The following is a 16,940-nucleotide window of genomic DNA, read 5'->3' as shown; positions in this document are numbered from 1 at the left end:
TTACATTTTCGGGAAATCACTTCATTGACAAGCGCAAGTGAGTCAGTGTAGTGTTTCTGAAAAAATGGTGCGATATTGTGTAACGTTTAATCTGCGTGTAAATAAAACTCGATGGAGCAATCATCTTCGAACAAACGAGCACAAGAATAAGGCGTTTAAGTCGTTGGATGGACGTGTAAAGCTGTCTTCGAGCGGCTTTCAAAACCGCATCTGTACATATCGTTTTGAGGCATAGTCTGTGGTACTTGGTCCCTAATACTTCGTACCTAGCAGCTGGTACAGGGGTACCCAAGTCACAATGTACCACACTTCCAAGTACCATTTGTTAAGGTATTACTAATCACGAATCTGGCAAGTGCAGCAAGCTTGCATTTTGATTCATTGGACTGTGGTAATCTATATATAGATATAGATATACATATATAGCTATATATATATATATATGTATATATTTATATATATAGATAAGTAAGAGAGTTGTATGCAGCACTTCTTTATATGGAAGTCTTATATGCAACGTCTTTTGTTTATGATTTTTTGTTGTTGTTTATGTTTATGTATGTGCAGTCAAACTTTGGATCTACTCGTAGCATTATCATAGATTATAGTATTAGTTAACTGTGCTTGCAGAACCAAAATCAACTTCATTTTACATTTTGTTTGAAATGCGAAACTTAAATAGTCAGAACTCGGGCTACAAAACAATTTCAAGTTACGTGTAAATGTGTCTTCTGTGTGTGTGTGTGTGTGTGTGTGTGTGTTGGGCATGATATATGTCTCTAGTTAACTGTTATTGGTGTTTGTGTATTGTTCTTTTAAACGCTTCTGGGAAAACTAACTAACTGATCTGATCTGATCTAATCTGGTCGAACCGGATCGAATCGGATCTGATCTGATCTGATCTGGTTTGCTGATCTAGCTGTGCACAAACTGTTGGAGCAGTATTAGCCATGGCATTGTGATGATTAGTATGATTTGTTGATAACCGTTAGCGAATGAGTATAAACTTTTACTAGAATTGCACATATCTTCCTCACAAAAGCACATATGTCCATTGCCTGAACTTTCCATCATGCACACGTGATCGACCATGAATAAATTGATTTGTAATTGTGACGTACACATGCTTCGCACCACCTCGTAGGCTGCAAGAACAAGGACAAGCATAAAATCACATATCGGGACGTGTGTGACTCGTGACTCGTGACACGTGACTCGTGGCTCGTGACCCATGACGCGTTACTTACGTGATCGCTGATGTCGCACCATCTTCACACAGCAGCCATTGCAGGTCATCAAAGGCGGCTGATCATGCGGCAGCGCCGTATAGTTGAACGGATCCTTGCAACGTGCATCCGTCCACGAATCGCACTCGTAACAGTAAATCGAACGCGCTGCAGTATAAAGCACAACATATATATTAACGAACAGCATTAATCACGCCTGAAAGCAGAATTCGGCTGCTCATCTGGAATACAGCAAGCGTATCACTATATATATACATATATCAACTCTAACTATGTCATTCCTACAAAATTGCATGCAATTACAGTGTTAAATTGGAACAAGTATGCGACAACGTGAAACAGAAAAAAGTGAATTTGTTGGCAAAATTTATAGCAACTTTTATAGCAACTTTTATAGCAATGTTTATAGCAACTTTATATCAAATTTTATAGCGATATTTATAGCAACTTTTATGACAACTTTTATAGCAATGTTTATAGCAACTTTTATAACAAAGTCTATAGCGACTAGTATGTCAATTTTTATAGCAACTTTTACATCAACTTTTCTAGCAACTTTTATAAAAAATTTTTTAGCATCCTTTTTACAATTATAGATAATTTTATAGCAGATTTTGTATAGCATTATTGTAGCATTGCGTTAGGTGCATTATCGAAAACCTTTTCATTGTGTTTTGCCTTGGCTGTAAGCGTAAATAATGTTCTAAATATATACAAGATGTTCGACTAACAAATACCCTGCCTTCTTCAATTTATGTACATAAAGTTTTTTCAAGTATTTGCCTATATTGATACTCGTTCAAGGAGTAAGAAGAGTATATTAGCTTTGGAGCAATTTATGTTTATCTTTGTTTAAATGTTGCATGTCATGTCTCAAAAAGTGTAAAGAGATCTGGAAAATTACTTATATAAATTGGATTTTACTTTATCATGCTTAGCATAAAAATTATAATTTTATTGACGAACATCAAATCTGAAATATATCCTTGTGTATAGAGCTTCCCTTTAGAAATTCTTGAAGACCAATTCTTCTTCTTCAACAATTTTGCTCGACAGGAGCTGCTGAGCTTAATTGTTAAGTCACTCTTTATATTTATTTAAAATAATATATACAACACTATTGGAGGGCGTGGCAAATATATAAGAAATATTTTAAATAAATTTGTATTTATACATTTTGTTTAATGATTTGGGGTGGGTTATTCGCTTTGTCTTGGATCTTGAATTGTGAAAGCTTTCTAATATTACATAGAAACTGCATCTAAGAATAATTTTCAAAATCAAGACCAAAGGCTAGGGAATCATAATTACATCAGCTTTAGCTGTCAAGAAATCTTCAGATAAGGTCTTCAGATTAGACTTAAAGTTGATTTGAGCATAAGCCTTCAACTTAGATATATTGAGGTATATTTCAGCTATACTTGTGTCATCTTTTCAGACTAGCCTTTAAATAGAATGCTATAAATATTTATGTATATATATCTGCTCTTTTATGGATCTTTTATGAAGTGTTCATTGCACATTCAGTGATAAGGAAATGTGAATTTGGTAGTTTAACTAGATAACACATGTTGCAGTTGCTTTGACTAACTAATTCACATTTCCTTATCACTGAATGTGCAATGAACACTTCTTTCTGCTTTTATCTCTTCACATTTCATATGAATGATTAATATTTAGTTATTGAAAAATATATTGAAATAAAAAACAATTTTTTCTGGCCTATCAAATAGCATCTTGTAGATAATCTGTATTAGTTAAACAATCAGATGTAGTCGAAAAATTAGTGTCTATAAAATATTTAATGCTGAAACTTTTAACTTAAGTTACACAATAGAAGATCCATAAAAGAGCAGATATATATATATAAATATTTATAGCATCCTATTTAAAGGCTAGTCTGAAAAGATGACACAAGTATAGCTGAAATATACCTCAATATATCTAAGTTGAAGGCTTATGCTCAAATTTTAACTTTAAGTCTAATCTGAAGACCTTATCTGAAGATTTCTTGACAGCTAAAGCTGATGTAATTATGACTCCCTAGCCTTTGGTCTTGATTTTGAAAATTATTCTTAGATGCAGTTTCTATGTAATCTTAGAAAGCTTTCACAATTCAAGATCCAAGACAAAGCGAATAACCCACCCCAAATCATTAAACAAAATGTATAAATACAAATTTATTTAAAATATTTCTTATATATTTGCCACGCCCTCCAATAGTGTTGTATATATTATTTTAAATAAATATAAAGAGTGACTTAACAATTAAGCTCAGCAGCTCCTGTCGAGCAAAATTGTTGAAGAAGAAGAATTGGTCTTCAAGAATTTCTAAAGGGAAGCTCTATACACAAGGATATATTTCAGATTTGATGTTCGTCAATAAAATTATAATTTTTATGCTAAGCATGATAAAGTAAAATCCAATTTATATAAGTAATTTTCCAGATCTCTTTACACTTTTTGAGACATGACATGCAACATTTAAACAAAGATAAACATAAATTGCTCCAAAGCTAATATACTCTTCTTACTCCTTGAACGAGTATCAATATAGGCAAATACTTGAAAAAACTTTATGTACATAAATTGAAGAAGGCAGGGTATTTGTTAGTCGAACATCTTGTATATATTTAGAACATTATTTACGCTTACAGCCAAGGCAAAACACAATGAAAAGGTTTTCGATAATGCACCTAACGCAATGCTACAATAATGCTATACAAAATCTGCTATAAAATTATCTATAATTGTAAAAAGGATGCTAAAAAATTTTTTATAAAAGTTGCTAGAAAAGTTGATGTAAAAGTTGCTATAAAAATTGACATACTAGTCGCTATAGACTTTGTTATAAAAGTTGCTATAAACATTGCTATAAAAGTTATCATAAAAGTTGCTATAAATATCGCTATAAAATTTGATATATATATATATAAAAATTTGATTGCTATAAAAGTTGCTATAAATTTTGCCAACAAATTCACTTTTTTCTGTTTCACGTTGTCGCATACTTGTTCCAATTTAACACTGTAATTGCATGCAATTTTGTAGGAATGACATAGTTAGAGTTGATATATGTATATATATAGTGATACGCTTGCTGTATTCCAGATGAGCAGCCGAATTCTGTTTTCAGGCGTGATTAATGCTGTTCGTTAATATATATGTTGTGCTTTATACTGCAGCGCGTTCGATTTACTGTTACGAGTGCGATTCGTGGACGGATGCACGTTGCAAGGATCCGTTCAACTATACGGCGCTGCCGCATGATCAGCCGCCTTTGATGACCTGCAATGGCTGCTGTGTGAAGATGGTGCGACATCAGCGATCACGTAAGTAACGCGTCATGGGTCACGAGCCACGAGTCACGTGTCACGAGTCACGAGTCACACACGTCCCGATATGTGATTTTATGCTTGTCCTTGTTCTTGCAGCCTACGAGGTGGTGCGACGCATGTGTACGTCACAATTACAAATCAATTTATTCATGGTCGATCACGTGTGCATGATGGAAAGTTCAGGCAATGGACATATGTGCTTTTGTGAGGAAGATATGTGCAATTCTAGTAAAAGTTTATACTCATTCGCTAACGGTTATCAACAAATCATACTAATCATCACAATGCCATGGCTAATACTGCTCCAACAGTTTGTGCACAGCTAGATCAGCAAACCAGATCAGATCAGATCAGATCCGATTCGATCCGGTTCGACCAGATTAGATCAGATCAGATCAGTTAGTTAGTTTTCCCAGAAGCGTTTAAAAGAACAATACACAAACACCAATAACAGTTAACTAGAGACATATATCATGCCCAACACAGACACACACACACACACACACACACAGAAGACACATTTACACGTAACTTGAAATTGTTTTGTAGCCCGAGTTCTGACTATTTAAGTTTCGCATTTCAAACAAAATGTAAAATGAAGTTGATTTTGGTTCTGCAAGCACAGTTAACTAATACTATAATCTATGATAATGCTACGAGTAGATCCAAAGTTTGACTGCACATACATAAACATAAACAACAACAAAAAATCATAAACAAAAGACGTTGCATATAAGACTTCCATATAAAGAAGTGCTGCATACAACTCTCTTACTTATCTATATATATAAATATATACATATATATATATATATAGCTATATATGTATATCTATATCTATATATAGATTACCACAGTCCAATGAATCAAAATGCAAGCTTGCTGCACTTGCCAGATTCGTGATTAGTAATACCTTAACAAATGGTACTTGGAAGTGTGGTACATTGTGACTTGGGTACCCCTGTACCAGCTGCTAGGTACGAAGTATTAGGGACCAAGTACCACAGACTATGCCTCAAAACGATATGTACAGATGCGGTTTTGAAAGCCGCTCGAAGACAGCTTTACACGTCCATCCAACGACTTAAACGCGTTATTCTTGTGCTCGTTTGTTCGAAGATGATTGCTCCATCGAGTTTTATTTACACGCAGATTACACGTTACACAATATCGCACCATTTTTTCAGAAACACTACACTCACTTGCGCTTGTCAATGAAGTGATTTCCCGAAAATGTAAAGCTATTCTAAAACCTCTTTCGGTTATTTTAGTAAGCATTTCTTCTCATTTTTTCTCACACTCCACGCGCCATCACCCTCCTTATCACAACATTTTTTTTTTGTTTTTACGTATGCATACCTTATCTCAAGCTTGGCTTTGCTGGCCTTGATCTTGGTCCCACGCGCCATCACTACCCCTTATCACAACTTTTTTTTGTTTTTTTGTTTTTTGTTTTTACGCATGCATATCACTCACAAAAAAAACTCTCACGCCCCCTTATCTCAAACTTGGCTTTGCTGGCCTTGATCTTGGCTGCTAACCTTGATCTTGGCTCCACGAGTCGCCTCCACCCTTATCTCAAGCTATTGTTGCTGAGTCATCACCTTGGCTTTGCTGGCCTTGATCTTGGCTGCTGACCTTGATCTTGGTTCCACGCGTCGCCTCCACCCATATCTCAAGCTATTGTTGCTGAGTCATCACGTTCTTATCTCAAGCTATTGTTGTTGAGCCACCACGTGATCTTGAACAAAATTGCCATGAGATGTAAGAGTTATGTTTGTTGTTATTGTTGTTAAGTCATCACGTGACCTTGAAAAAAATATACAAACAGGATATGACGTCACTTCCACTTCAAAACAGACTTCCGCTCCAAAACAGACTTCCACTCCAAAAAAAAAACCTTGTCTAAAGCGGATATGACGTCACTTCCGCTCCAAAACAGACTTCCGCTCCAAAACAGACTTCCACTCCCAAAAAACCTTATCTAAACCGGATGTGACGTCACTTCCGCTCCAAAACAGACTTCCGCTCCAAAACAGACAGTTCCTTACTACTAATGAACTAATTCAAATGAATCAGTTCAAATGAACTAATTCAAATGAACAAGTGCAAATGAACTAGTTCAAATGAACAAGTTCAAATGAACAAGTTCAAATGAACAAGTTCAAATGAACTGGTTCAAATGAACAAGCTCAACTGAATCTGTTCAAATGAACCAGTTCAAATGAATCAGTTCAAATGAACAAGTTCAACTGAACTAGTTCAAATTAACTAGTTCAAATGAACTCGTTCAACTGAACCAGTTCAACCAGCTCAAATGAACTAATTCAAATAAATCAGTTCAAATGAACTAGTTCAAATGAACCAGTTCAAATGAACAAGTTCAAATGAATCAGCTCAAATGAACAAGTTCAACTGAACTAGTTCAAATGAACAAGTTCAAATGAACTAGTTCAAATGAACCAGTTGAAATGAACAAGTTCAAATGAATCAGTTCAAATGAACAACTTCAACTGAACTAGTTCAAATGAACAAGTTCAAATGAACTAGCTCAAATGAACAAGTTTAAATGAATCAGTTCAAATCAACAGGTTTAAATGAATCAGTTCAAATGAACAAGATCAACTGAACTAGTTCAAATGAACAAGTTCAAATGAACTAGTTCAAATGACCACGTTTAAATGAACTAGTTGAAATAAACAAGTTCAACTGAACTAGTTCAAATAAACCAGTTGAAATGAACAAGTTCAAATGAATCAGTTCAAATGAACTAGTTCAAGTGAACTAGTTCAAATGAATCAGTTCAAATGAACCAGTTCAAATGAATCAATTCAAATAATCAAGTTCAACTGAACTAGTTCAAATGAACAAGTTCAAATGAACTAGTTCAAATGAACAAGTTCAAATGAACTAGTTCAAATGAACTAATTCAAATGAATCAGTTCAAATGAACTAGTTCAAATCAACAAGTTCAAATGAATCAGTTCAAATACACCAGTTCAAATGAATCAGTTCAAATAAACAAGTTCAACTGAACTAGTTCACATGAACAAGTTCAAATGAACCAGTTCACATGAACAAGTTCAAATGAACCAGTTCAAATGAACAAGTTCAAATGAACAAGTTCAAATGAACAAGTTCAAATGAACTAATTCAAATGAATCAGTTCAAATGAACTAATTCAAATGAACAAGTTCAAATGAACTAGTTCAAATGAACTAGTTTAACTGATCCAGTTCAACCAGCTCAAATAAACCAGTTCAAATGAACAAGTTCAAATGAACTAGTTCAAATAAACAAGTTCAAATGAACTAGTTCAACTGATCCAGTTCAACCAGCTCAAATGAACCAGTTCAAATGAACAAGTTCAAATGAACTAGTTCAAATGAACAAGTTCAAATGAACAAGTTCAAATGAACAAGTTCAAATGAACAAGTTCAAATGGATCAGTTCAAATGAACAAGTTCAACTGAACTAGTTCAAATGAACAAGTTCAAATGAACTAATTCAAATGAATCAGTTCAAATGAACTAACTCAAATGAACAAGTTCAAATGAACTAGTTCAAATGAACTAGTTCAACTGATCCAGTTCAACCAGCTCAAATGAACCAGTTCAAATGAACAAGTTCAAATGAATCAGCTCAAATGAACAAGTTCAACTGAACTAGTTCAAATGAACTAGGTCAAATGAACTAATTCAAATGAATCAGTTCAAATGAACTAGTTCAAATCAACAAGTTCAAATGAATCAGTTCAAATACACCAGTTCAAATGAATCAGTTCAAATAAACAAGTTCAACTGAACTAGTTCACATGAACAAGTTCAAATGAACCAGTTCACATGAACAAGTTCAAATGAACCAGTTCAAATGAACAAGTTCAAATGAACAAGTTCAAATGAACAAGTTCAAATGAACTAATTCAAATGAATCAGTTCAAATGAACTAATTCAAATGAACAAGTTCAAATGAACTAGTTCAAATGAACTAGTTCAACTGATCCAGTTCAACCAGCTCAAATGAACCAGTTCAAATGAACAAGTTCAAATGAACTAGTTCAAATGAACAAGTTCAAATGAACAAGTTCAAATGAACAAGTTCAAATGGATCAGTTCAACTGAACTAGTTCAAATGAACAAGTTCAAATGAACTAATTCAAATGAATCAGTTCAAATGAACTAACTCAAATGAACAAGTTCAAATGAACTAGTTCAAATGAACTAGTTAAACTGATCCAGTTCAACCAGCTCAAATGAACCAGTTCAAATGAACTAGTTCAAATGAACAAGTTCAAATGAACAAGTTCAAATGAACAAGTTCAAATGGATCAGTTCAAATGAACAAGTTCAACTGAACTAGTTCAAATGAACTAATTCAAATGAATCAGTTCAAATGAACGAGTTCAAATGAACAAGTTCAAATGAACCAATTCAAATGAACAAGTTCAAATGAATCAGTTAAAATGAACCAGTACAAATGAACCAGTTCAAATGAACCAGTTCAAATGAATCAGTTCAAATGAACCAGTTCAAATGAATCAGTTCAAATAATCAAGTTCAAATGAACAAGTTCAACCAGCTCAAATGAACCAGTTCAAATGAACCAGTTCAAATTAATCAGTTTAAATGAACCAGTTCAACCCGCTCAAATGAACCAGTTCAAATGAACCAGCTCAAATGAACCAGTTCAAGTAAACCAGTTCAAATTAACCAGTTCAAATTAACCAGTTCAAATGAACCAGTTCAAATGAACCAGTTCAAATTAATCAGTTCAAATGAACCAGTTCAAATTAACCAGTTCAACCCGCTCAAATGAACCAGTTCAAATGAACCAGATCAAATGAACTAGTTCAAATGAACCAGTTCAAATGAACAAGTTCAAATGAATCAGTTCAAATGAACAAGTTCAACTGAACTAGTTCAAATGAACAAGTTCAAATGAACCAGTTCAACCAGCTCAAATGAACCAGTTCAAATGAACCATTTCAAAGTAACTATTTTAAATGAAGTAGTTCAAATGAACCAGCTCAAATGAACCAGTTCAAATGAACCAGTTCAAATGAACCATTTCAAATGAACTAGTTCAAATGAACAAGTTCAAATGAATCAGTTCAAATGAACCAGTTGAAATGAACAAGTTCAAATGAATCAGTTCAAATGAACTAGTTCAAATAAACTAGTTCAAATGAATCAGTTCAAATGAACCAGTTCAAATGAATCAATTCAAATAATCAAGTTCAACTGAACCAGTTCAAATGAACAAGTTCAAATGAACTAGTTCAAATGAACAAGTTCAAATGAACTAGGTCAAATGAACTAATTCAAATGAACCAGTTCAAATGAACCAGTTCAACCAGCTCAAATGAACCAGTTCAAATGAACCATTTCAAAGTAACTATTTTAAATGAAGTAGTTCAAATGAACCAGCTCAAATGAACCAGTTCAAATGAACCAGTTCAAATGAACCATTTCAAATGAACTAGTTCAAATGAACAAGTTCAAATGAATCAGTTCAAATGAACCAGTTCAAATGAGAAAGTACTAATGAACTAGTTCAAATCAGCTGAACGAGTTCATTTGAACTAGTTAATTTGAACTTGTTCATTTGAATTAGTTCATCTGAACTGATTCATTGGAATTAGTTCATTAGAACTTGTTCATTTTAACTAGTTCATTTGAACGAGTTCATTTGAACTTGTTCATTTGAACTAGTTCAGTTGAACTTGTTCATTTGAACTGATTCATTTGAACTGGTTCATTTGAACAGATTCAGTTGAGCTTGTTCATTTGAACCAGTTCATTTGAACTTGTTCATTTGAACTTGTTCATTTGAACTAGTTCATTTGAACTTGTTCATTTGAATTAGTTCATTTGAACTGATTCATTTGAATTAGTTCATTTGAACTTGTTCATGTGAACTTGTTCATTTGAACTGATTCATTTGAACTGGTTCATTTGAACTTGTTCATTTGAGCTGGTTGAACTGGTTCATTTGAACAAGTTCATTTGAACTAGTTCATTTGAACTAGTTTATTTGATCTAGCTGATTTGAACTAGTTCATTAGTACTTTCTCATTTGAACTGGTTCATTTGAACTGATTCATTTGAACTTGTTCATTTGAACTAGTTCATTTGAAATGGTTCATTTGAACTGGTTCATTTGAACTGGTTCATTTGAGCTGGTTCATTTGAACTACTTCATTTAAAATAGTTACTTTGAAATGGTTCATTTGAACTGGTTCATTTGAGCTGGTTGAACTGGTTCATTTGAACTGGTTCAATTGAATTAGTTCATTTGACCTAGTTCATTTGAACTTGTTCATTTGAACTAGTTCATTTGAACTTGTTCATTTGAACTAGTTCAGTTGAACTTGATTATTTGAATTGATTCATTTGAACTGGTTCATTTGAACTGATTCATTTGAACTAGTTTATTTGAACTAGTTCATTTGAAATGGTTCATTTGAACTGGTTCATTTGAACTGGTTCATTTGAGCTGGTTCATTTGAACTACTTCATTTAAAATAGTTACTTTGAAATGGTTCATTTGAACTGGTTCATTTGAGCTGGTTGAACTGGTTCATTTGAACTGGTTCATTTGAATTAGTTCATTTGACCTAGTTCATTTGAACTTGTTCATTTGAACTAGTTCATTTGAACTTGTTCATTTGAATTAGTTCATTTGAACTGATTCATTTGAATTAGTTCATTTGAACTTGTTCATGTGAACTAGTTCATTTGAACTTCTTCATTTTAAACAGTTCATTTGAACTGGTTCATTTGAACTTGTTCATTTGAGCTGGTTGAACTGGTTCATTTGAACAAGTTCATTTGAACTAGTTCATTTGAACTAGTTTATTTGATCTAGCTGATTTGAACTAGTTCATTAGTACTTTCTCATTTGAACTGGTTCATTTGAACTGATTCATTTGAACTTGTTCATTTGAACTAGTTCATTTGAAATGGTTCATTTGAACTGGTTCATTTGAACTGGTTCATTTGAGCTGGTTCATTTGAACTACTTCATTTAAAATAGTTACTTTGAAATGGTTCATTTGAACTGGTTCATTTGAGCTGGTTGAACTGGTTCATTTGAACTTGTTCATTTGAACTAGTTCAGTTGAACTTGTTCATTTGAACTGATTCATTTGAACTTGTTCATTTGAACTGGTTCATTTGAACTGGTTCATTTGAACTAGTTCATTTGATCTGGTTCATTTGAACTGGTTCATTTGAGCGGGTTGAACTGGTTAATTTGAACTGGTTCATTTGAACTGATTAATTTGAACTGGTTCATTTGAACTGGTTCATTTGAACTGGTTAATTTGAACTGGTTAATTTGAACTGGTTTACTTGAACTGGTTCATTTGAGCTGGTTCATTTGAACTGGTTCATTTGAGCGGGTTGAACTGGTTCATTTAAACTGATTAATTTGAACTGGTTCATTTGAACTGGTTCATTTGAGCTGGTTGAACTTGTTCATTTGAACTTGATTATTTGAACTGATTCATTTGAACTGGTTTATTTGAACTGATTCATTTGAACTGGTTCATTTGAACTGGTTCATTTGTACTGGTTCATTTTAACTGATTCATTTGAACTTGTTCATTTGAATTGGTTCATTTGAACTTGTTCATTTGAACTCGTTCATTTGAACTGATTCATTTGAATTAGTTCATTTGAACTAGTTCAGTTGAACTTGTTCATTTGAACTGATCCATTTGAACTTGTTCATTTGAACTTGTTCATTTGAACTTGTTCATTTGAACTTGTTCATTTGAACTAGTTCATTTGAACTGGTTCATTTGAGCTGGTTGAACTGGATCAGTTTAACTAGTTCATTTGAACTAGTTCATTTGAACTTGTTCATTTGAGTTAGTTCATTTGAACTGATTCATTTGAATTAGTTCATTTGAACTTGTTCATTTGAACTAGTTCAGTTGAACTTGTTCATTTGAACTGATCCATTTGAACTTGTTCATTTGAACTTGTTCATTTGAACTAGTTCATTTGAACTTGTTCATTTGAACTTGTTCATTTGAACTATTTCAGTTGAACTTGTTTATTTGAGCTGATTCATTTGAACTTGTTCATTTGAACTGGTTCATTTGAACTAGTTCATTTGAACTAGTTCATTTGAACTGATTTATTTGAATTAGTTCATTTGAGCTGGTTGAACTGGTTCAGTTGAACGAGTTCATTTGAACTAGTTAATTTGAACTTGTTCATTTGATTTAGTTCATCTGAACTGATTCATTGGAATTAGTTCATTAGAACTTGTTCATTTTAACTAGTTCATTTGAACGAGTTCATTTGAACTTGTTCATTTGAACTAGTTCAGTTGAACTTGTTCATTTGAACTGATTCATTTGAACTGGTTCATTTGAACAGATTCAGTTGAGCTTGTTCATTTGAACCAGTTCATTTGAACTTGTTCATTTGAACTTGTTCATTTGAACTAGTTCATTTGAACTTGTTCATTTGAATTAGTTCATTTGAACTGATTCATTTGAATTAGTTCATTTGAACTTGTTCATGTGAACTAGTTCATTTGAACTTCTTCATTTTAAACAGTTCATTTGAACTGGTTCATTTGAACTTGTTCATTTGAGCTGGTTGAACTGGTTCATTTGAACAAGTTCATTTGAACTAGTTCAAATCAGCTAGATCAAATAAACTAGTTCAAATGAACTAGTTCAATTGAACTTGTTCAAATGAACCAGTTCAACCAGCTCAAATGAACAAGTTCAAATGAACCAGTTCAAATGAACTGTTTAAAATGAAGAAGTTCAAATGAACTAGTTCACATGAACAAGTTCAAATGAACTAATTCAAATGAATCAGTTCAAATGAACTAATTCAAATGAACAAGTTCAAATGAACTAGTTCAAATGAACAAGTTCAAATGAACTGGTTCAAATGAACAAGCTCAACTGAATCTGTTCAAATGAACCAGTTCAAATGAATCAGTTCAAATGAACAAGTTCAACTGAACTAGTTCAAATGAACAAGTTCAAATGAACTCGTTCAAATGAACTAGTTAAAATGAACAAGTTCTAATGAACTAATTCCAATGAATCAGTTCAGATGAACTAATTCAAATGAACAAGTTCAAATTAACTAGTTCAAATGAACTCGTTCAACTGAACCAGTTCAACCAGCTCAAATGAACTAATTCAAATAAATCAGTTCAAATGAACTAGTTCAAATGAACCAGTTCAAATGAACAAGTTCAAATGAATCAGCTCAAATGAACAAGTTCAACTGAAATAGTTCAAATGAACAAGTTCAAATGAACAAGTTCAAATGAACTAGTTCAAATGAACAAGTTCAAATGAACAAGTTCAAATGAACAAGTTCAAATGAACAAGTTCAAATGGATCAGTTCAAATGAACAAGTTCAACTGAACTAGTTCAAATGAACAAGTTCAAATGAACTAATTCAAATGAATCAGTTCAAATGAACTAACTCAAATGAACAAGTTCAAATGAACTAGTTCAAATGAACTAGTTAAACTGATCCAGTTCAACCAGCTCAAATGAACCAGTTCAAATGAACTAGTTCAAATGAACAAGTTCAAATGAACAAGTTCAAATGAACAAGTTCAAATGAACAAGTTCAAATGGATCAGTTCAAATGAACAAGTTCAACTGAACTAGTTCAAATGAACTAATTCAAATGAATCAGTTCAAATGAACGAGTTCAAATGAACAAGTTCAAATGAACCAATTCAAATGAACAAGTTCAAATGAATCAGTTAAAATGAACCAGTACAAATGAACCAGTTCAAATGAACCAGTTCAAATGAATCAGTTCAAATGAACCAGTTCAAATGAATCAGTTCAAATAATCAAGTTCAAATGAACAAGTTCAACCAGCTCAAATGAACCAGTTCAAATGAACCAGTTCAAATTAATCAGTTTAAATGAACCAGTTCAACCCGCTCAAATGAACCAGTTCAAATGAACCAGCTCAAATGAACCAGTTCAAGTAAACCAGTTCAAATTAACCAGTTCAAATTAACCAGTTCAAATGAACCAGTTCAAATGAACCAGTTCAAATTAATCAGTTCAAATGAACCAGTTCAAATTAACCAGTTCAACCCGCTCAAATAAACCAGTTCAAATGAACCAGATCAAATGAACTAGTTCAAATGAACCAGTTCAAATGAACAAGTTCAAATGAATCAGTTCAAATGAACAAGTTCAACTGAACTAGTTCAAATGAACAAGTTCAAATGAACCAGTTCAACCAGCTCAAATGAACCAGTTCAAATGAACCATTTCAAAGTAACTATTTTAAATGAAGTAGTTCAAATGAACCAGCTCAAATGAACCAGTTCAAATGAACCAGTTCAAATGAACCATTTCAAATGAACTAGTTCAAATGAACAAGTTCAAATGAATCAGTTCAAATGAACCAGTTCAAATGAGAAAGTACTAATGAACTAGTTCAAATCAGTTAGATCAAATAGACTAGTTCAAATGAACTAGTTCAAATGAACTTGTTCAAATGAACTAGTTCAACCAGCTCAAATGAACAAGTTCAAATGAACCAGTTCAAATGAACTGTTTAAAATGAAGAAGTTCAAATGAACTAGTTCACATGAACAAGTTCAAATGAACTAATTCAAATGAATCAGTTCAAATGAACTAATTCAAATGAACAAGTTCAAATGAACTAGTTCAAATGAACAAGTTCAAATGAACTAGGTCAAATGAACTAATTCAAATGAACCAGTTCAAATGAACCAGTTCAACCAGCTCAAATGAACCAGTTCAAATGAACCATTTCAAAGTAACTATTTTAAATGAAGTAGTTCAAATGAACCAGCTCAAATGAACCAGTTCAAATGAACCAGTTCAAATGAACCATTTCAAATGAACTAGTTCAAATAAACTAGTTCAAATGAATCAGTTCAAATGAACCAGTTCAAATGAATCAATTCAAATAATCAAGTTCAACTGAACTAGTTCAAATGAACAAGTTCAAATGAACTAGTTCAAATGAACAAGTTCAAATGAACTAGGTCAAATGAACTAATTCAAATGAACCAGTTCAAATGAACCAGTTCAACCAGCTCAAATGAACCATTTCAAAGTAACTATTTTAAATGAAGTAGTTCAAATGAACCAGCTCAAATGAACCAGTTCAAATGAACCAGTTCAAATGAACCATTTCAAATGAACTAGTTCAAATGAACAAGTTCAAATGAATCAGTTCAAATGAACCAGTTCAAATGAGAAAGTACTAATGAACTAGTTCAAATCAGCTAGATCAAATAAACTAGTTCAAATGAACTAGTTCAAATGAACTTGTTCAAATGAACCAGTTCAACCAGCTCAAATGAACAAGTTCAAATGAACCAGTTCAAATGAACTGTTTAAAATGAAGAAGTTCAAAGGAACTAGTTCACATGAACAAGTTCAAATGAACTAATTCAAATGAATCAGTTCAAATGAACTAATTCAAATGAACAAGTTCAAATGAACTAGTTCAAATGAACAAGTTCAAATGAACAAGTTCAAATGAACTGGTTCAAATGAACAAGCTCAACTGAATCTGTTCAAATGAACCAGTTCAAATGAATCAGTTCAAATGAACAAGTTCAACTGAACTAGTTCAAATGAACAAGTTCAAATGAACTCGTTCAAATGAACTAGTTAAAATGAACAAGTTCTAATGAACTAATTCCAATGAATCAGTTCAGATGAACTAATTCAAATGAACAAGTTCAAATTAACTAGTTCAAATGAACTCGTTCAACTGAACCAGTTCAACCAGCTCAAATGAACTAATTCAAATAAATCAGTTCAAATGAACTCGTTCAAATGAACCAGTTCAAATGAACAAGTTCAAATGAATCAGCTCAAATGAACAAGTTCAACTGAACTAGTTCAAATGAACAAGTTCAAATGAACTAGTTCAAATGAACCAGTTGAAATGAACAAGTTCAAATGAATCAGTTCAAATGAACAAGTTCAACTGAACTAGTTCAAATGAACAAGTTCCAATGAACTAGCTCAAATGAACAAGTTTAAATGAATCAGTTCAAATCAACAGGTTTAAATGAATCAGTTCAAATGAACAAGATCAACTGAACTAGTTCAAATGAACAAGTTCAAATGAACTAGTTCAAATGACCACGTTCAAATGAACTAGTTGAAATAAACAAGTTCAACTGAACTAGTTCAAATAAACCAGTTGAAATGAACAAGTTCAAATGAATCAGTTCAAATGAACTAGTTCAAATGAACTAGTTCAAATGAATCAGTTCAAATGAACCAGTTCAAATGAATCAATTCAAATAATCAAGTTCAACTGAACTAGTTCAAATGAACAAGTTCAAATGAAC

General features: G+C 32.6%; 2 protein-coding genes across 2 annotated transcripts; one reads left to right on the top strand and one right to left on the bottom strand.

Moving 5' to 3' along the window:
* Positions 1-738: 738 nt before the first annotated feature.
* LOC115483165 (protein quiver-like) lies at positions 739-1,434 on the bottom strand. Its single transcript, XM_030224325.1, has 2 exons — positions 1,248-1,434; positions 739-1,145 (listed from the first exon to the last, which is right to left on the bottom strand). The coding sequence occupies exons 1-2, from the start codon at positions 1,432-1,434 to the stop codon at positions 916-918; spliced, it is 417 nt and encodes a 138-aa protein (XP_030080185.1). The 3' UTR covers positions 739-915.
* Positions 1,435-4,304: 2,870 nt separating this feature from the next.
* On the top strand, positions 4,305-5,285 carry LOC115483166 (protein quiver-like). The gene is made up of 2 exons (XM_030224326.1): positions 4,305-4,579; positions 4,682-5,285. The coding sequence occupies exons 1-2, from the start codon at positions 4,393-4,395 to the stop codon at positions 4,909-4,911; spliced, it is 417 nt and encodes a 138-aa protein (XP_030080186.1). The 5' UTR covers positions 4,305-4,392; the 3' UTR covers positions 4,912-5,285.
* The last annotated feature ends 11,655 nt before the right edge of the window (positions 5,286-16,940 follow it).

Source organism: Drosophila hydei, unplaced genomic scaffold (assembly GCF_003285905.1).
Source record: "Drosophila hydei strain 15085-1641.00,03,60 unplaced genomic scaffold, DhydRS2 tig00000576-arrow-arrow-pilon, whole genome shotgun sequence".
Taxonomy (NCBI): domain Eukaryota; kingdom Metazoa; phylum Arthropoda; class Insecta; order Diptera; family Drosophilidae; genus Drosophila; species Drosophila hydei.
This window is presented reverse-complemented; position numbering and strand designations above follow the sequence as displayed.